The following is a 19,920-nucleotide window of genomic DNA, read 5'->3' on the forward strand; positions in this document are numbered from 1 at the left end:
GCAGAATTCCCATTCCCAGGGCAGAATCCTCATTCCCAGAGCAGAACTCCCATTCTCAGGGTTCAATTCCAAATCCCAGGAACAGAATTCTTGTTCCCGGGGCAGAATTCCCATTCCCCAGGGCAGAATTCCCATTTCTTGGGGCAGAATTCCCATTTCCAGGGAACTCTTCCCATTCCCGGGGCAGAATCCCCACTCCTAGGGTAGAATTCCCATTCCCAGGGGCAGAGTCCCTGTTCCCAGGGTTCAATCCCCATTCCCAGGGTTTAATCCCCATTCCCAGGGTTCAATTCCCATTCCTGGAAAGCAAAAGGAACGTGGCTAGAACCAAACTAGCGCTGCCCTCGCTTTGTTTTCATGCTCCAGAGCTGGGAAATCTCCATATCCCACATTTCCCTCCCGATTTTTCACGGATAACCCCCATTTTCCGATTCCTTCGGGACGCCAGGAAGCATTTTCCGTAGGAAATATTTATTGTGGCTGCTGCTGGGCTCTCGGCGTGGCCGGAGGGGGGTGACGCGCGAAGCTTGCGGGGCAGCCGGGAGGCTCCGGCTCGTGCGGATCCGCGGGGAAGAGCTCCGGGAGGTTCCGGCGCCCCATCCCGGGGGTGGCGGGTTGTACCGTGTGGTCCGAGGCGGGATCCGGGGCGGGGGGCTCCGAAGGCACTTGGAGGAGGAGGAAAAGGCGGCTCCTACTTGTCCTGCATCTTCTCGAGGATGGGGACGATCATGTCGAACTTGGGGCGCTTGGCGGGGTCCTCGTTCATGCAGATTTTCATCAGTTTGCAGACGTGGGGGGAGATGCCGGGGGGGATGGTGGGACGGAGACCCTCCAGGGCCACCTGCCGGGAACACACGTCCCACCTGGCCTTCCGCCTCCTTGCCTTCATCTTCCCACCTCCGTGGTCCCTCTGGATCCATGAATCCTTCTCCCTCGCCTTCATCTTCCCACCTCCGTGGTCCCTCTGGATCCACGAATCCGTCCTCCTCACCCTCATCCTCCCACCTCCGTGGTCCCTCTGGATCCACGAATCCTTCACCTTCATCTTTCCACCTCCATGGTCCCTCTGGATCCACGAATCCGTCCTCCTCGCCCTCATCTTCCCACCTCCGTGGTCCCTCTGGATCCATGAATCCTTCCTTCTCACCTCCATCCCCATCTCCGTGGTCGTTCTGGATCCACGTCCTCCCTCCTCTTCTCACCTTCATTTTCTCGCTTCCATGGTCCCTCTGGATCCATGAGTCCTTCCTCCTCTTTCTCACCCCCATCCCCATCTCCGTAGTCCCTCTGGATTCGCGTGTCCTTCCTCCTCTTCACCTCCATCACCCCTCTGAATCCTCCTGGCCTTCTCACCTTCATCTTCTCATCTCCGTGGTCCCTCTAGATCCACGTGTCCTTCCTCCTCTCCTCACCTTCATCTTCTCACTTCCATGGGTCCTCTGGATCCACGTGTCCTTCCTCCTCCTCACCCCCATCCCCATCTCCACGATCCCTCTGGATCCACGTGTCCTTCCTCATCCCCATCCCCATCTCCACGATCCCTCTGGATCCACGTGTCCTTCCTCCTCCTCACCCCCATCTCCATGCTCCTTCTGGATCCACGTGTCCTTCCTCATCCCCATCTCCACGATCCCTCTGGATCCACGTGTCCTTCCTCATCCCCATCCCCATCTCCATGGTCTCCGGCTCCATGTGTCCTTCCTCCTCCTCACCCCCATCTCCATGCTCCCTCTGGATCCACGTGTCCTTCCTCATCCCTATCCCCATCTCCATGGTCTCTCCAGATCCACGTGTCCTTCCTCCTCTCCTCACCCCCATCCCCATCTCCACGATCCCTCTGGATCCACGTGTCCTTCCTCATCCCCATCCCCATCTCCATGGTCTCTCCAGATCCACGTGTCCTTCCTCCTCTCCTCACCCCCATCCCCATCTCCACGATCCCTCCAGATCCACGTGTCCTTCCTCCTCCTCACCCCCATCTCCACGATCCCTCTGGATCCACGTGTCCTTCCTCATCCCCATCCCCATCTCCATGGTCTCCGGCTCCATGTGTCCTTCCTCCCCCTCACCCCCATCCCCATCTCCACGATGTCTCCACATCCACGTGTCCTTCCTCCTCCTCCTCCTCCCCATCTCCACGATCCCTCCGTGTCCTTCCTCACCTTCATCCCTATCTCCATGTTGGAGAGGTCGGCGAAGGGCACCTCGCGCGTCACCAGCTCCCAGAGGAGGACGGCGAAGCTCCACATGTCGGCCGAGCGCCGGTTGATCTCCTCGGGCTTCTTCTGGAGGGCTGGGGGGAGGGGGGCACGGGGGCCGCGTCGGGGAGGGACCGAGGGGGGCCCGGGGTCCCCCCAGAGCCCGGCTCTCACCTTCCGGAGCCACCCAGGCCGGAGCGAACATCCGCCCCGGGCACTGGAAGGAGAACTTGACGTCCGCCATGCTGATCCGAGCCGTCATGTCCTCATCGATCTGCGGAGAGACCCGCTCGGAACTCCCTTCCCACCCAACCAACCCGGGATCCCAAGGGCTGGACCGTGATCCAGCAGGTTGGAACCGGAGGATCTTGAAGGTCCTTTCCCAACCAAACCATTCCATGATCCCAAGAGCCACCTCATGCTCCAGGAGATTGGAACTGGAAGGGCTTTGAGGTCCCTTCCAACCCAAACCTCTCCACGACCCCAAGGGCTGGATCATGATCTAGGAGGTTGGAACCGGATGATCTTGAAGGTCCTTTCCCACCCAAACCAATCCATGATCCCAAGGGCTGGATCATGATCTAGGAGGTTGGAACCGGATGATCTTTGAGGCCTCTTCCAACCCAACCCATTCCATGATCCCAAGGGCTGATCCATGGTCCAGGAGGTTGGACCTGGATGATCTTTGAGGCCTCTTCCAACCCAACCCATTCCATGATCCCAAGGGCTGGATCATGATCTAGGAGGTTGGACCTGGATGGTCTTTGAGGCCTCTTCCAACCCAAACCTCTCCACAACCCCAAGGGTTGGACCAGGATCTAGGAGGTTGGAACCAGATGATCTTTGAGGCCTCTTCCAACCCAACCCATTCCATGATCCCAAGGGCTGGACCATGATCTAGGAGGTTGGGACTGGATGATCTTTGAGGCCTCTTCCAACCCAAACCACTCCATGATCCCAAGGGCTGATCCATGGTCCAGGAAGTTGGACCTGGATGATCTTTGAGGCCTCTTCCAACCCAACCTAATCCATGATCCCAAGGGCTGATCCATGGTCCAGGAAGTTGGACCTGGATGATCTTTGAGGCCTCTTCCAACCCAACCTAATCCATGATCCCAAGGGCTGATCCATGGTCCAGGAGGTTGGACCTGGACGATCTCTGAGGCCCCCACGAAGTCCTCACCATGACGCCGCGGCTGTTGAGATGGTGCCGCGGGATGAGGGGCTCCAGCGTGTGCAGGAAGGCCATGCCCCGCGCGATGTCGAAGGCGAATTTCACCGCCTGGATCTGATCCACCACGAAATCTGCCGGGACGGAAGGAGAAGAGCAGCCGTGAGCGGAGATCCTGGTGGCTCCGGCACCACCACCAGGTTCCTCGGCACCACGAGCCGCCCCCAACGGGACCCGGGACTCACTCGTCCCCTCGTGGAGGACGTTGTAGAGGGAGCCGAAGGGCATCCAGTGGCTGATGATGATGGGATGAGGCGCCGGAGGGGCCTGGCAGGCGCCCAGCACCGGGAGCACGTTGGGGTGGGAGAAGATCCTGCGGGAGAGGAGAGGGAATGGATGGGTTCCCGTGCCGGGGCCCGGCAGGACGCCGGGAAGGGCCGCGGCGGCGCTCACCGCAGCTTGGGGTGCTCCTCGGTGAAGTCGCGGCTCTTGCGCGTCGTCCAGTCGCGGATCTTGAGCATCTTGATGACGATGTCGTTGCCCTGCCAGCGGCCCTTCCACAGCTAACGGGGGCGGAGAAACGCGGAATCAGGGAATCGGAGAATCGGAGAATTATGGAATCAGAGAATCAGGGAATTGGAGAATCACGGAATCAGAAAATCACGGAATCAGAGACTCAAAGAATTAGAGAATCGGAGAACCACGGAATCAGAGAATCACAGAATCGGAGAAACGGGGAGAATTGGAGAAACAGAGAGAATTGGAGAAAATCAGGGAATTGGAGAATCGGAGAGAATCAGAGAGGATCAGAAAAAATTGGAGAATCGTAGAGAATCGGAAAGAATCAGAGAATCGGAGAGAATCAGAGATTCAGAGAGAATCAGAGAAAATCGGAGGATCACAGAATCAGAAAGAATCGGAAAGAATCGGAGAGAATCATAGAGAATCACAGAAAATCAGAGAAAATCACAGAATCGGAGAATCAAAAAATCGGAGAATCAAAAAATCGGGGAGAAGGGGGAAACGGGGAATCAGAGAGAATCGGAGAATCACAGAATCGGAGAATCACAGAATCAGAGAATCACAGAATCAGAGAATCGGAGAATCACAGAATCGGAGAATCGGAACACAGGAGAATCACAGAATTGGAGAATCACGGAGAATCAGGGAATCACGGAGAATCACAGAGAATCAGAGAGAATCATGGAATTGGAGAATTGGGGAAATGGAGAATCAGAGCATCAGGGAATCGGGGAAATAGAGAATCACACAATCAGAGAATGACAGAATCACGGAATCGGGGAATCATGGAATTCGGGGATCACGGAATTCAGGGCATTGGAGAATGAGAGTATCACAGAGTGAGAGAATCACAGAGCATGGAAGGGCCAAGAGCTCTGCACCTCCCCCGATTGGTTCTCGTTGAGTTTCTGGCTCAGGCTCAGCTGCTTGAAGTCGATTCCAGCGAGTTTGTTGAGTGTCCCATTCCCTGGGGGAAGAGGAGGAGGATCCTCCATCTGAGCTCCACCTGGAGCCCTTCAGGTGCCCTTCACCCCACATAAAGCCCTTTAGGTGCCCATCACTCCCTCATGAAGCCCTTTAGGTGCCCATCAACCCCTCTTGAAGCCCTTTAGGTGCCCTTCACCCCTCATGAAGCCCTTTAGGTGCCCATCAACCCCTCTTGAAGCCCTTTAGGTGCACTTCACCCCTCATGAAGCCCTTTAGGTCCCCGTCACCCCCTTATGAAGCCCTTTAGGTGCCCTTCACCCCACATAAAGCCCTTTAGGTGCCCATCACTCCCTCATGAAGCCCTTTAGGTGCCCATCAACCCCTCTTGAAGCCCTTTAGGTGCACTTCACCCCTCATGAAGCCCTTTAGGTCCCCGTCACCCCCTTATGAAGCCCTTTAGGTGCCCTTCACCCCTCATGAAGCCCTTTAGGTGCCCATCAACCCCTCATGAAGCCCTTTAGGTGCCCTTCACCCCTCATGAAGCCCTTTAGGTGCCCATCAACCCCTCATGAAGCCCTTTAGGTGCCCTTCACCCCTCATAAAGCCCTTTAGGTGCCCTTCACGCCTCATGAAGCCCTTTAGGTGCCCATCACCCCCTCATGAAGCCCTTTAGGTGCCCTTCACCCCTCATAAAGCCCTTTAGGTGCCCATCAACCCCTCGTAGAGCCCTTTACGTGGCCGGGTGCGGGTGGTTCCCTTCCAGAACGTGTCCTTGTAGGGGATCTTGGCGAGGCTCTGGCCCAGTTTCTCAGCACGTTCTGGGGACAAACGGAGCCGTGGTGGCTTCGGTGGCACCAGGGGAGGTGACGGTGGCACCGGACGGGCCCTTCTCCTCCTACCTTTGAGCAGCTCCCTCAGCGGAGCCTTCGCCTTGTCCAGGGGGGTCTCCCCGTACTTGTTGGCGACGCCGACCAGCGCCCCACTGCCCACCAGGTCCTGGAGGGGAAACTCCTCTGCCTCCTCTTCCTCCCTCTCCCACCCCATCCCTCCATCTCCCTCCCCTTCCACCCCAGCCCTTCTCTCCCTCTTCTTCCTCCTCTCCATCCTCATCCCTCCCATCTCCTTCCTCTCACTCCTCTTCCTCCCTCTCTCTCCTCTCCCTCCCTCTCTCTCCTCTCCTTCTTCCTCCCTCTCCCTCCTCTTCCTCCTGTCCCTCCCCATCCCTGCCCTCTTCCTGTTCTTCCTCCCCATCCCTCCTCTTTCTCCTCTCCCCTCTCCCTCCTCTTCCTCCTCTCCCACCTCTTCCTCCCCGCTCCCTTCACTTCCTCCCCATGCTTTCCCTCCCCTTCCTCCCTCTCCCTCCTTCTCATCCCTCTCCCTCCTTCTCCTTCCTTTCCCTTCTCTTCCTCCTCATCCCTGCCCTCTCCTCCTCTTCCTCCCTCTCCCTCCTCTTCCTCCCCATCCTCTCCCTCCTCTTCCCTTTCTCTCCTCTCCCTCCCCTTTCTCCTCATTGTCTCCCTCCTCTTCCTCCTCATCCCTCCCCTCTTCCTCCTCTTCCTCCCCATCACTGTCCTCTCCTCCTCTTCCTCTCCATCCTCTCCATCCTCTCCTTCCTCTTCTTCCCTCTTTCTCACCCATATTCCCTCTCCCTCTCCTTCCTCCCTTCCCTCCTCTCCCTCCCTCCCCATCCCTCCTCTCTCCCTCATCCTCCCTCTCCCTCCCCTCCATCCTCTGCCTCCCTCTCACTCTTCTTCCTCCCCATCCCAGCCCTCTCTCTCCTCTTTCTCCCCATCCTGGCCCTCGCCCTCCTCTTCCTCCTCCCCCTACTTCTCCTCTTCTTCCTCTCCTACCTCTTCTTCCCTCTCCCTCCTCTTCCTCCCTGTCCCTTCCCTCTTCCTCCAATTCCTCCTCCTCTCCCTCCCCGCGGACCTCAGCGACGCCGTCGTGGCCCCAGAAGCAGGCGTAGTGCAGAGCCGTGTTCCCGTGCTCGTTAACGGCGTTAATGTCGGCCTTGAACTGGATCAGCTGAGGGGGGAGAGAAAGGGACCACGGGGATGGGAAACGGGGCCACGAGGGGAGGGAAAAGGGACACGAGGAGAGGGAAAAGGGCCACGAGGGGAGAGAAAAGGGCCACGAGGAGAGAGAGAGAAAAGGGCCACGAGGGGAGAGAGAAAAGGGCCACGAGGGGAGAGAGAAAAGGGCCACGAGGAGAGAGAGAGAAAAGGGCCACGAGGAGAGAGAGAAAAGGGCCACGAGGGGAGAGAGAGAAAAGGGCCACGAGGGGAGAGAGAAAAGGGCCACGAGGAGAGAGAGAGAAAAGGGCCACGAGGGGAGAGAGAAAAGGGCCACGAGGGGAGAGAGAGAAAAGGGCCTCGCGGGCCCGTGCCACCTTCTGGACGATGTCGCGGTGGCCGTGACTGGCCGCGAGGTGCAAGGGGCAGTCGTCGCCGCGGTTCATGACGTTGATGCGGGCCCCGCGCATGATGAGCATGTCGACCACCCCCGAGCGGCCCTCGCGACAGGCCCAGTGCAGGGGGCTGAACCCATGGTCATCCCTGCACCCCGGAGAGGGAGCAGAGTCACCGCGTGGCCCATCACAGTCCATCCCAGTTCATCCCAGTCCATCCTCGTTCAATCCAGCACCTTCCATCTCATCCCAGTTCAATTCCATCCCATCCCAGTCCATCCCAGTTCCACCCATCCCATCCCTGTCTCTCAGAACAGATCAACTGGCCCATCCCAGTACGTTCCAGTCCATCCCAACACATCCTCATCCCTTACAGCGAAGCCACTGGTCCATCCCAGTCTGCCCCAGCTCAAACCAGTCCATCCTATCCCATCCCAGTCTGCCCCATGCCATCCCAGTGCCACAGCACTATCCCAGTCTATCCCAACTCATTCCAGTCTATCCCAGTCCATCCTAGGTCAACCCAGCACCTTCCATCCCATCCCAGTTCAATTCAATCCCATCCCAGTCACTCAAGAGCGGAGCCACTGGGCCATCCCAGTCCATCCCACTTCAACCCAGCCCATCTCTGTCTCTCAGAACAGAGCAACTGGCCAATCCCAGCCCATCCCAGTATGTTCCAGTCCATCCCAGCACATCCCTGTCCCCTACAGCAAAGCCACTGGTCCACCCCAGTCTGTCCCAGCTCAGCCCAGTCCGTCCTGGCTCAACCCAGTCTGTACCGTCCTATTCCATCCCACTGCATCTCATCTGGTCCCATCCCAGTCTGTCCCGGTGTGTCCCAGCTCATTCCAGTCCATCCCAGTCTATCCTGGGTCAACCCAGCACCTTCCATCCCATCCCAGTTGAATTCAATCCCATCCCAGTCCATCCCATCGCAGTCACCCAAGAGCGGAGCCACTGGCCCATCCCATCCCAGTTCAACCCATCCCAGTCCAATCCATTCCATCCTTGCCTGTCCCAGCTCATCCCAGTCCATCCCAGTTCAACCCAGCACCTTCCATCCCATCCCAGTTCAATTCAATCCCATCCCAGTCACTCAGGAGTGGAGCCACTGGGCCATCCCAGTCCATCCCAGTTCCACCCATCCCACCCCCGTCTCTCCGAGCAGAACAACTGGCCCATCCCATCCCATCCCATCCCATTCCAGTAAGTTCCAGTCCATCCCAGCACATCCCTGTTCCCTACAACGAAGCCGCTGGTCCACCCCAGTCCATCCCAGCTCAACTCAGTCCATCCCATCTCATCCCATCCCAGTCTGTCCCAGTGCGTCCCAGTCTGCCGCAGCTCATTCCAGTCCATCCCAGTCTATCCTTGGTCAACCCAGCACCCTCCCAGTTCAATCTCATCCCATCCCATCCTTGTCTCTCAGAACACAACAACTGCCCCATCCCAGTCCATCCCAGTATGTCCCAGTCCATCCCAGTATGTCCCAGTCCACCCAGCTCAGCGTCATCTCCAAACTGTCTCAGGGAGCCCTTGATGCCTTCATCCAGGTCATGGATGCAGAGGCTGAACGGAGCCACCACGGAGCCACGTTCCGAGCTCGGCGTCGCTGGGGGGAGCGGGAGCAGCTATGGTGTCTCTCCGGTCCCCGCGAGGGCCCCAGGGCCGCGGCCACATCCCTGCGGGTCGATCCCAGCCGGATTCCCTCCCGCATTCCCGCGCGGCGACGCCGGCCAAGAACGGGGCCAGCCGGGCCTTAAAAGGAGAATACGGCCCCGGGGTGGGGGCAGACGGCCCCGATCCGACCCGGATCAAACCCGGAGCCGTCCCAGAGCCAGCCTGGATCCATCCTGAACCTCATCGGGATCCATCCTTAATCCTAGACGCAGTCTGGATCCATCCTGAACCTCATCAGGATCCGTCCTTAATCCCAGAGCCAGCCTGGATCCATCCTGAACCTCATCGGGATCCATTCTTAATCCCAGACCCAGTCTGGATCCATCCTGAACCTCATCAGCATCCATCTCTAATCCCAGACCCAGTCTGGATCCATCTTGAACCTCATTGGGATCCATCCCTAATCCCAGACCCAGTCTGGATCCATCCTGAACCTCATCGGGATCCGTCCTTAATCCCAGACCCAGCCTGGATCCATCCTGAACCTCATCGGGATCCATTCTTAATCCCAGACCCAGCCTGGATCCATCCTGAACCTCATCGGGATCCATCCTTAATCCTAGATGCAGTCTGGATCCATCCTGAACCTCACTGGGATCCGTCCTTAATCCCAGACCCAGTCTGGATCCATCCTGAACCTCATCGGGATCCGTCCTTAATCCCAGACCCAGCCTGGATCCATCCTGAACCTCATCGGGATCCGTCCTTAATCCCAGAGTCAGTCTGGATCCATCCTGAACCTCATCGGGATCCATTCTTAATCCCAGACCCAGCCTGGATCCATCCTGAACCTCATCGGGATCCATCCTTAATCCTAGATGCAGTCTGGATCCATCCTGAACCTCACTGGGATCCGTCCTTAATCCCAGACCCAGTCTGGATCCATCCTGAACCTCATCAGGATCCATTCTTAATCCCAGACCCAGTCTGGATCCATCCTGAACCTCATCGGGATCCATTCTTAATCCCAGACCCAGTCTGGATCCATCCTTAATCTAATCCGAACCCATCCCAGAACCAGCCTAGATCCATGCTTAATCCCAGACCCGGCCTGGATCCATCCTTAATCTCATCTGGATCAATCCTGGACTCAGTCTGGATCCATCCTTAATCCCACAGCCAGCCACGATCCATCCTTAACCCCAGATCTAGCCTGGATCCATCCTTAATCCCAGACCCAGTCTGCATCTATCCTTAATCCTAGACTCAGTCTGGATCCATCCTTAATCTCAAACGAATCCATTCTTAATCCCAGACCCAGTTTGGAGCCATCCTTAATCTCATCTGGATCAATCCCAGACGCAGTCTGGATCCACCTTTAATCCCAGATCTAGCTTGGATCCATCCTTAATCTCATACGGATACATCCGTAATCTCAGACTCAGTCTGGATCCATCCTCAATCCCAGACCCAGTCCGGATTCATCTTTAATCTCACCCAGACCCAGTCTGGATCCATCCTTAACCTCATCTGGATCAATCCCAGACTCAGTCTGGATCCATCCTTAACATCATCTGGATCAATCCCAAACTCAGTCTGGATCCATCCATCCTTAATCCCAGGCCCAGCCTGGATCCATCCTTAATCTCATCTGGATCCATCCTTAATCTCACCCGGATCCATTCCAGGCTCCTCCATCCCAGTTTGGTGCCCTCAGTACCAGTCCAGTGCACTCAATCCCAATCTGACACCCCCCAATCCCAGTCCAGGACCCCCAATCCCAGTCCAGGACCCCCCAGTCCCAGTCCAGGACCCCCCAGGCCCAGTCCAGGAGCCCCAATCCTTGGTCTAGGAGTCCCAATCCCAGTCCAGGACCCTGAATCCCTGGTCCAGCATCCCCCATACCCCTCTGGGACCCCCCCAGTCCCCCTCCAGGACCCCCCAATCCCTCTCCAGCACCCCCCATCCCCCTCCAGGACACCCCAATCCCCCTCCAGGACCCCCTAGCCCCAGACTGACATCCTCATCCTTGATCCAGCACCGCTCATCCCAGTCCAGGAGCCCCAGTCCGTGGTCCAGAAGCCCCCAGTCCCGGTCCAGGACCCCCCAAATCCCCCTCCATTTCCCCCCATCCCAGTCGAGGAGCCCCAATCCTTGGTCCAGGACCCCCAATCCCAGTCCAGGACCCCCCAAGTCCCTGGTCCAGGAGCCCCAGCCCCGGTCCAGAACCCCAAATCCCCCTCCAGGATCCCCCAATCCCAGGTCCAGGAGCCCCAATCTTCCTCCGGGACCCCCCAGTCCCCCTCCAGAACCCCCCAATCCCTGGTCCAGGACCCCCCATCCTGGCTCTGGAGCCCCCAGTCCTGGTCCAGGACCCCCCATCCCTGGTCCAGCACCCCCGAATCCCTCGCCAGGACCCTCAATTCCCTTCCAGGGCCCCCCAATCGCCCTCCATCACCCCGAATTCCAGTCCAGGACCCCAAATCCCTGGTCCAAGACCCCCAATCACAGTCCAGGACCCCCCAATTCCCTTCCAGGATCCCCCAATCCCCCTCCAGGATCCCCCAATCCCCCTCCAGGATCCCCAATCCCAGGTCCAGGACCCCCCAATCCCCCTCCAGGACCCCCCAGTCCCTGGTCCAGCACCCCCAATCCCGGCCCAGGACCCCCCAGTCCCAGTCCAGGAACCCCCCAATTCTTTTCCAGTACCTTCCAATTCCCTTCCAGGACCCCCCAACCACTCTCCATTGCCTCCAATCCCAATCCAGGACCCCCCATCCTGGTCCAGGACCCCCCATAACTGGTCCAGGACCCCCCAATCCCCCTCCAGGACCCTCAATTCCCTTCCAGGGCCCCCCAGTCGCCCTCCATCACCCCGAATCCCAGCCCAGGACCCCAAATCCCCGGTCCAGGACCCACAATCCCAGTCCAGGACCCCCCAGTCGCTGGTCCAGGAGCCTCAGTCCTGGTCCAGGAGCCCAAATCCCGGTCCAGGAGCCCCCATAACTGGTCCAGGACCCCCCATACCTGGTCCAGGACCCCCTAAACGCCCTCCAGGACCCCCCAGTCCCCCTCCATTGCCCCCAATCCCCCTCCAGGACCCCCTAAACGCCCTCCAGGACCCCCCAATCCCCCTCCATCGCCCCCAATCCCCTTCCAGGACCCCTCAATCCCCCTCCATTGCCCCCAGTCCCCCTCCAGGACACCCCAATTCCCCTCCAGGACCCCCCAATCCCCTTCCAGGACCCCCCAATCCCCCTCCATTGCCCCCAGTCCCCCTCCAGGACCCCCCAATTCCCCTCCAGGACCCCCAATTCCCCTCCATTGCCCCCAATCCCCCTCCAGGACCCCCCAATCCCCCTCCAGGATCCCCCAATCCCCCTCCATTGCCCCCAGTTCCCCTCCAGAACCCCCCAATCCCCTTCCATTGCCCCCAATCCCCCTCCAGGTCCCCTCAGTCCCCCTCCAGGATGCCCCAATCCCCTTCCATTGCCCCCAATCCCCCTCCAGGACCCCCCAATCCCGCTCGGTGTGGCTCTCACCCCTGGTTGAGGTCGTTCTCGGTGTTGTCGAGCCAGAGGCGCACGGCCACGGCGTTGCCGTCGCGGCACTGGGTGAAGATGTCGTCCATGGCGCCTGCGGATGCGGGGACGGAGCCGCTGGATGTTTATCCCCCCCCACCCAGTTCCCGGCTCGGGGCCCCCGCGACGCCAGCACCGGCGATGGGGAAGTCGGACACGACGCTGCCCGGAAGGAGATTGGGCACCAGGGCGACGAGCCGCGGCCACAGACGCTTCCGAGATCCCTGCTCCGCTCCCAGTACAGTCCTGGTCCCAGTCCCAGCCCCACTGCTCCATTCCCAGTCCAACTTCTCATTCCCAACCCCATTCCCAGTCCCCTTTCTCATTCCCAACCACATTCCCAGTCCCATTTCTTATTCCCAACCCCATTCCCAGTCCCATTTCTCATTTCCAACCCCATTCCCAATTCTCTTTCTCATTCCCAACCCCATTCCCAGTCCCATTTCTCATTCCCAACCCCATTCCCAATTCTCTTTCTCATTCCTAACACCATTCCCAGTCCCACTTCTCATTCCCAACCCCATTCCCAGTCCCCTTTCTCATTCCCAACCCCATTCCCAGTCCCATTTCTTATTCCCAACCCCATTCCCAGTCCCATTTCTCATTCCCAACCCCATTCCCAATTCTCTTTCTCATTCCCAACCCCATTCCCAGTCCCACTTCTCATTCCCAACCCCATTCCCCGTCCCCTTTCTCATTCCCAACCCCATTCCCCGTCCCCTTTCTCATTCCCAACCCCATTCCCGGTCCCATTTCTTATTCCCAACCCCATTCCCAGTCCCCTTTCTCATTCCCAACCCCATTCCCAGTCCCATTTCTCATTCCCAACCCCATTCCCAGTCCCCTTTCTCATTCCCAACCCCATTCCCAATCCTCTTTCTCATTCCCAACACCAGTCCCGGTCCCATTTCTCATTCCCAACCCCATTCCCAGTCCCCTTTCTCATTCCCAACCCCATTCCCAGTTCCCTTTCGCATTCCCAGTCCCATTCCCAATCCTTTTTCTCATTCCTAACACCAGTCCTGGTCCCATTTCTCACTCCCAACCCCATTCCCAGTCCCCTTTCTCATTCCCAATCCCATTCCCAGTTCCCTTTCTCATTCCCAGTCCCATTCCCAATCCTTTTTCTCATTCCTAACACCAGTCCTGGTCCCATTTCTCACTCCCAACCCCATTCCCAGTCCCCTTTCTCATTCCCAGTCCCATTCCCAATCCTCTTTCTCATTCCCAACACCAGTCCTGGTCCCATTTCTCATTCCCAACCCCATTCCCAGTCCCCTTTCTCATTCCCAACCCCATTCCCAGTCCCATTTCTTATTCCCAACCCCATTCCCAGTCCCATTTCTCATTCCCAACCCCATTCCCAATTCTCTTTCTCATTCCCAACCCCATTCCCAGTCCCACTTCTCATTCCCAACCCCATTCCCCGTCCCCTTTCTCATTCCCAACCCCATTCCCAGTCCCATTTCTTATTCCCAACCCCATTCCCAGTCCCCTTTCTCATTCCCAACCCCATTCCCAGTCCCATTTCTCATTCCCAACCCCATTCCCAGTCCCCTTTCTCATTCCCAACCCCATTCCCAATCCTCTTTCTCATTCCCAACACCAGTCCCGGTCCCATTTCTCATTCCCAACCCCATTCCCAGTCCCCTTTCTCATTCCCAACCCCATTCCCAGTCCCCTTTCTCATTCCCAGTCCCATTCCCAATCCTTTTTCTCATTCCTAACACCAGTCCTGGTCCCATTTCTCACTCCCAACCCCATTCCCAGTCCCCTTTCTCATTCCCAATCCCATTCCCAGTTCCCTTTCTCATTCCCAGTCCCATTCCCAATCCTTTTTCTCATTCCTAACACCAGTCCTGGTCCCATTTCTCACTCCCAACCCCATTCCCAGTCCCCTTTCTCATTCCCAATCCCATTCCCAGTTCCCTTTCTCATTCCCAGTCCCATTCCCAATCCTTTTTCTCATTCCTAACACCAGTCCTGGTCCCATTTCTCACTCCCAACCCCATTCCCAGTCCCCTTTCTCATTCCCAGTCCCCTTTCTCATTCCCAGTCCCATTCCCAATCCTCTTTCTCATTCCCAACACCAGTCCTGGTCCCATTTCTCATTCCCAACCCCATTCCCAGTCCCCTTTCTCATTCCCAGTCCCATTCCCAATCCTCTTTCTCATTCCTAACACCAGTCCCGGTCCCCTTTCTCATTCCCAACACCAGTCCCAGTTCCCTTTCTCATTCCCAGTCCCATTCCCAATCCTCTTTCTCATTCCTAACACCATTCCCAGTCCCACTTCTCATTCCCAACCCCATTCCCAGTCCCCTTTCTCATTCCCAACCCCATTTCCAGAGCCCTTTCTCATTCACCATCCCACTTCTCGTTCCCAGTCCCACTCCCTGCCCCCTTCTCATTCCTAATCCCCCTTTCTCATTCCCAGTCTCATTCCTAATTCCTCTTCTCATTCCCAGTCCCATTCCCAGTTCCCTTTCTCATTCCCAAGCCCATTCCCAGTCCCCCTTTCTCATTCCCAGTCCCATTCCCAGTGCTCCTTCTCGTTCCCACTTCTCACTCCCAGTCCCACTCTCAATCCTTTCTCATTTCCAATCCCACTTCACATTTCAAGCCTCATTTCCCAGTGCCCCTACTCATTCCCAGTCCCATTCCCAGTACCCTTTCTCATTCCCAAACCCATTCCCAGTCCCCCTTTGTCATTCCCAGTCGCATTCCCAGTGCCCCTTCTCATTCCCACTTCTCACTCCCAGTCCCATTCCCAGTACCCTTTCTCATTCCCAACCCCATTCCCAGTCCCCTTTCTCATTCCCAACCCCATTCCCAGTTCCCTTTCTCATTCCCAGTCCCATTCCCAATCCTTTTTCTCATTCCTAACACCAGTCCTGGTCCCATTTCTCACTCCCAACCCCATTCCCAGTCCCCTTTCTCATTCCCAATCCCATTCCCAGTTCCCTTTCTCATTCCCAGTCCCATTCCCAATCCTTTTTCTCATTCCTAACACCAGTCCTGGTCCCATTTCTCACTCCCAACCCCATTCCCAGTCCCCTTTCTCATTCCCAGTCCCATTCCCAATCCTCTTTCTCATTCCCAACACCAGTCCTGGTCCCATTTCTCATTCCCAACCCCATTCCCAGTCCCCTTTCTCATTCCCAACCCCATTCCCAGTCCCATTTCTTATTCCCAACCCCATTCCCAGTCCCATTTCTCATTCCCAACCCCATTCCCAATTCTCTTTCTCATTCCCAACCCCATTCCCAGTCCCACTTCTCATTCCCAACCCCATTCCCCGTCCCCTTTCTCATTCCCAACCCCATTCCCAGTCCCATTTCTTATTCCCAACCCCATTCCCAGTCCCCTTTCTCATTCCCAACCCCATTCCCAGTCCCATTTCTCATTCCCAACCCCATTCCCAGTCCCCTTTCTCATTCCCAACCCCATTCCCAATCCTCTTTCTCATTCCCAACACCAGTCCCGGTCCCATTTCTCATTCCCAACCCCATTCCCAGTCCCCTTTCTCATTCCCAACCCCATTCCCAGTCCCCTTTCTCATTCCCAGTCCCATTCCCAATCCTTTTTCTCATTCCTAACACCAGTCCTGGTCCCATTTCTCACTCCCAACCCCATTCCCAGTCCCCTTTCTCATTCCCAATCCCATTCCCAGTTCCCTTTCTCATTCCCAGTCCCATTCCCAATCCTTTTTCTCATTCCTAACACCAGTCCTGGTCCCATTTCTCACTCCCAACCCCATTCCCAGTCCCCTTTCTCATTCCCAATCCCATTCCCAGTTCCCTTTCTCATTCCCAGTCCCATTCCCAATCCTTTTTCTCATTCCTAACACCAGTCCTGGTCCCATTTCTCACTCCCAACCCCATTCCCAGTCCCCTTTCTCATTCCCAGTCCCCTTTCTCATTCCCAGTCCCATTCCCAATCCTCTTTCTCATTCCCAACACCAGTCCTGGTCCCATTTCTCATTCCCAACCCCATTCCCAGTCCCCTTTCTCATTCCCAGTCCCATTCCCAATCCTCTTTCTCATTCCTAACACCAGTCCCGGTCCCCTTTCTCATTCCCAACACCAGTCCCAGTTCCCTTTCTCATTCCCAGTCCCATTCCCAATCCTCTTTCTCATTCCTAACACCATTCCCAGTCCCACTTCTCATTCCCAACCCCATTCCCAGTCCCCTTTCTCATTCCCAACCCCATTTCCAGAGCCCTTTCTCATTCACCATCCCACTTCTCGTTCCCAGTCCCACTCCCTGCCCCCTTCTCATTCCTAATCCCCCTTTCTCATTCCCAGTCTCATTCCTAATTCCTCTTCTCATTCCCAGTCCCATTCCCAGTTCCCTTTCTCATTCCCAAGCCCATTCCCAGTCCCCCTTTCTCATTCCCAGTCCCATTCCCAGTGCTCCTTCTCGTTCCCACTTCTCACTCCCAGTCCCACTCTCAATCCTTTCTCATTTCCAATCCCACTTCACATTTCAAGCCTCATTTCCCAGTGCCCCTACTCATTCCCAGTCCCATTCCCAGTACCCTTTCTCATTCCCAAACCCATTCCCAGTCCCCCTTTGTCATTCCCAGTCGCATTCCCAGTGCCCCTTCTCATTCCCACTTCTCACTCCCAGTCCCACTCTCAATCCTCTTTCTCATTTCCAATCCCACTTCACGTTCCCAGCCCCATTTCCCAGTGCCCCTACTCATTCCCAGTGCTCCTACTCATTCCCAGTCCCACTCCCAGTGCCCCTTCTCATTCCCAGTGCCATTCCCAGTCCTCCTCCATTCCTACTCCTCATTCCCAGTTGTCATTCCGAATCCCACTACTCATTCCCCACTTCATTCCCAGTCCCCCTTCCCAGTCCCACTTCTCATTCCCAGTCCCACTTCTCATTCCCAGTCCCATCCCTGCTTCCAACTACTCATACCCAATCCCACCCCCAGTCCCATTTCCAGACTCTCACCCAGTCCCATTCCCAGTCCCCCTGCTCGTTCCCACTCCCATTCCCAGTCCCCCTGCTCGTTCCCACTCCCGTTCCCAGTCCCCCTGCTCGTTCCCACTCCCGTTCCCAGTCCCCCTGCTCGTTCCCACTCCCGTTCCCAGTCCCCCTGCTCGTTCCCACTCCCGTTCCCAGTCCCCCTGCTCGTTCCCACCCCCGTTCCCAGTCCCCCTGTTCCTTCCCACTCCCGTTCCCAGTCCCCCTGCTCATTCCCACTCCCGTTCCCAGTCCCCCTGCTCATTCCCACTCCCGTTCCCAGTCCCCCTGCTCATTCCCACTCCCGTTCCCAGTCCCCCTGCTCCTTCCCAGTCCCGTTCCCAGTCCCCCTGCTCCTTCCCAGTCCCGTTCCCAGTCCCCCTGCTCGTTCCCACTCCCGTTCCCAGTCCCCCTGCTCCTTCCCAGTCCCGTTCCCAGTCCCCCTGCTCCTTCCCAGTCCCATTCCCAGTCCCCCTGCTCCTTCCCAGTCCCGTTCCCAGTCCCCCTGCTCCTTCCCAGTCCCGTTCCCAGTCCCCCTGCTCATTCCCACTCCCGTTCCCAGTCCCCCTGCTCATTCCCACTCCCGTTCCCAGTCCCCCTGCTCCTTCCCACTCCCGTTCCCAGTCCCCCTGCTCCTTCCCACTCCCATTCCCAGTCCTGCCGCTCATTCCCACTCCCATTCCCAGTCCCGCCGCTCATTCCCACTCCCGTTCCCAGTCCCCCTGCTCATTCCCACTCCCATTCCCAGTCCCCCTGCTCATTCCCACTCCCGTTCCCAGTCCCCCTGCTCGTTCCCACTCCCGTTCCCAGTCCCGCTGCTCGTTCCCAGCCCGGTTTCCTGTCCCATTCCTGGTCCTGTTCCCAGTCTCTCACCCTTTCCTGTTACTGGTCGTGTTGCTCATTCCCAGTCCTGATCCCATTCCCACTCCCGTTTCTTGCCCCATCTCCAGTCTCATTCCCACCCTGTAGCCCAATCCCAGTCCCAATCCCCCTTCTCATTCCCAGTCCCATTCCCAATCCCACTTTTCACTCCCACTGCTCCATTCCCTAGCCTCTTTCCCATTCCCAGTCCCCCTTCTCATTCCCAGTCCCAGTCCCAATCGCACTCCCTATCCCAGCCCCAGTCCCATTTCCAGACCCTCACCCAGTCCCACTACTGGTCCCAGTGCTCATTCCCAGTCCCGTTCCCAGTCCCATCGCTTGCTCCCAGTCTCATTCCCTTCCTCATCCCCAGTCCCAGTGGTCCATTCCCATTCCCAGTGCCCATTCCCAGCCCCATTCCCCCAGCACAGCCCCGTTCCCAGTTCCGTTCCCAGTTCCATCACTCATTCCCAGTCCCATTCCCAACACCCCCAGCCCCCCCAGCCCCACACTGAGCCCCCCCCCAGCCCCCCCACCTTCCCCCAGCCCCACACCAGCCCCCACAGTCCCTCTCTACCCCCCAGCCCCACATCAGCCCCCCCCAGCCCCACATAGAAGCCCCCCAGCCCCACATCAGCCCTCTCAGCCCCACACCACCCCCCCAGCCCCACACCAGCCCCACACCAGCTACCCCCCAGCCCCACACCGAGCCCCCCACAGCCCCTCTCTGCCCCCCAGCCCCACACCAGCCCCCCCAGCCCCTCTCTACCCCCCCAGCCCCACATCAGCTCCCTCCAGCCCCACACCAGCTCTCGTCCAACCCCACATCAGCTCCCCCAGCCCCTCTCTGCCCCCCAGCCCCACATCGAACACCCCTAGCCCCCCTCAGCTTCCCAGCCCCACATCAGCCCCCCAGCCCCACACCAGACCCCAGACCCTCTCTGCCCCCCCCAGCCCCACACCAGCCCGCCCCAGCCCCACACCAGCCCCCTCAGCCCCTCTCTGCCCCCCCCAGCCCCACATAGAAGCCCCCCAGCCCCACATCAGCCCTCTCAGCCCCACATCAGCCCCCCCAGCCCCACACCAACCCCACACAGCCCCTCTCTGCCCCCCAGTCCCACATCAGCCCCCCAGCCCCTCTCTGCCCCTCCAGCCCCACACCAAGCCCCCCACAGCCCCTCTCTGCCTCCCAGCCCCACATCAGCCCCCTCAGCCCCACATCAGCCCCCCCAGCCCCACATCAGCCCCCCCAGCCCCTCTCTGACCCTCAGCCCCACATCAGCCCTCACAGCCCCACATAGAACTCCTCCAGCCCCCCAGCAGCCACTCCCCAGCCCCACACCGAGCCCCCCCCAGCCCCTCTCTGCCTCCCAGCCCCCCCAGCCCCCCTCTCCCCTCTCCCCCCCCCCCCCGTACCGGTCCCGCAGCGGCTCAGGGCGCGGCTCGGGGCAGCGCAGGCTCCGCCCCGGCAGGAACAGCGGGGGGCGGGGCCAGAGGGAGGGGCGGGGCCAGAGGGAGGGGCGGGGCCAGAGGAAGGGGCGGGGCCAGAGGAAGGGGCGGGGCCAGAGGAAAGGGGCGGGGCCAGAGGAAGGGGCGGGGCCAGAGGAAGGGGGCGGGGCCAGAGGAAGGGGCGGGGCCAGAGGAAGGGGCGGGGC

The 19,920-nt window shown here is 58.4% G+C and overlaps 1 protein-coding gene across 1 annotated transcript; it reads right to left on the bottom strand.

Annotated features, from left to right (window-relative positions):
- Positions 1-454: 454 nt before the first annotated feature.
- On the bottom strand, positions 455-19,766 carry ILK (integrin linked kinase). Its single transcript, XM_069881696.1, has 13 exons — positions 19,682-19,766; positions 12,391-12,484; positions 7,208-7,373; positions 6,748-6,843; positions 5,718-5,814; positions 5,553-5,636; positions 4,773-4,858; positions 3,823-3,932; positions 3,615-3,742; positions 3,382-3,503; positions 2,373-2,472; positions 2,163-2,293; positions 455-841 (listed from the first exon to the last, which is right to left on the bottom strand). Exons 2-13 carry the CDS (start codon positions 12,477-12,479, stop codon positions 692-694), a joined length of 1,359 nt encoding a protein of 452 aa, XP_069737797.1. The 5' UTR covers positions 12,480-12,484; positions 19,682-19,766; the 3' UTR covers positions 455-691.
- Positions 19,767-19,920: the final 154 nt, after the last annotated feature.

This window comes from Phaenicophaeus curvirostris, unplaced genomic scaffold (assembly GCF_032191515.1).
Source record: "Phaenicophaeus curvirostris isolate KB17595 unplaced genomic scaffold, BPBGC_Pcur_1.0 scaffold_59, whole genome shotgun sequence".
NCBI lineage: Eukaryota > Metazoa > Chordata > Aves > Cuculiformes > Cuculidae > Phaenicophaeus > Phaenicophaeus curvirostris.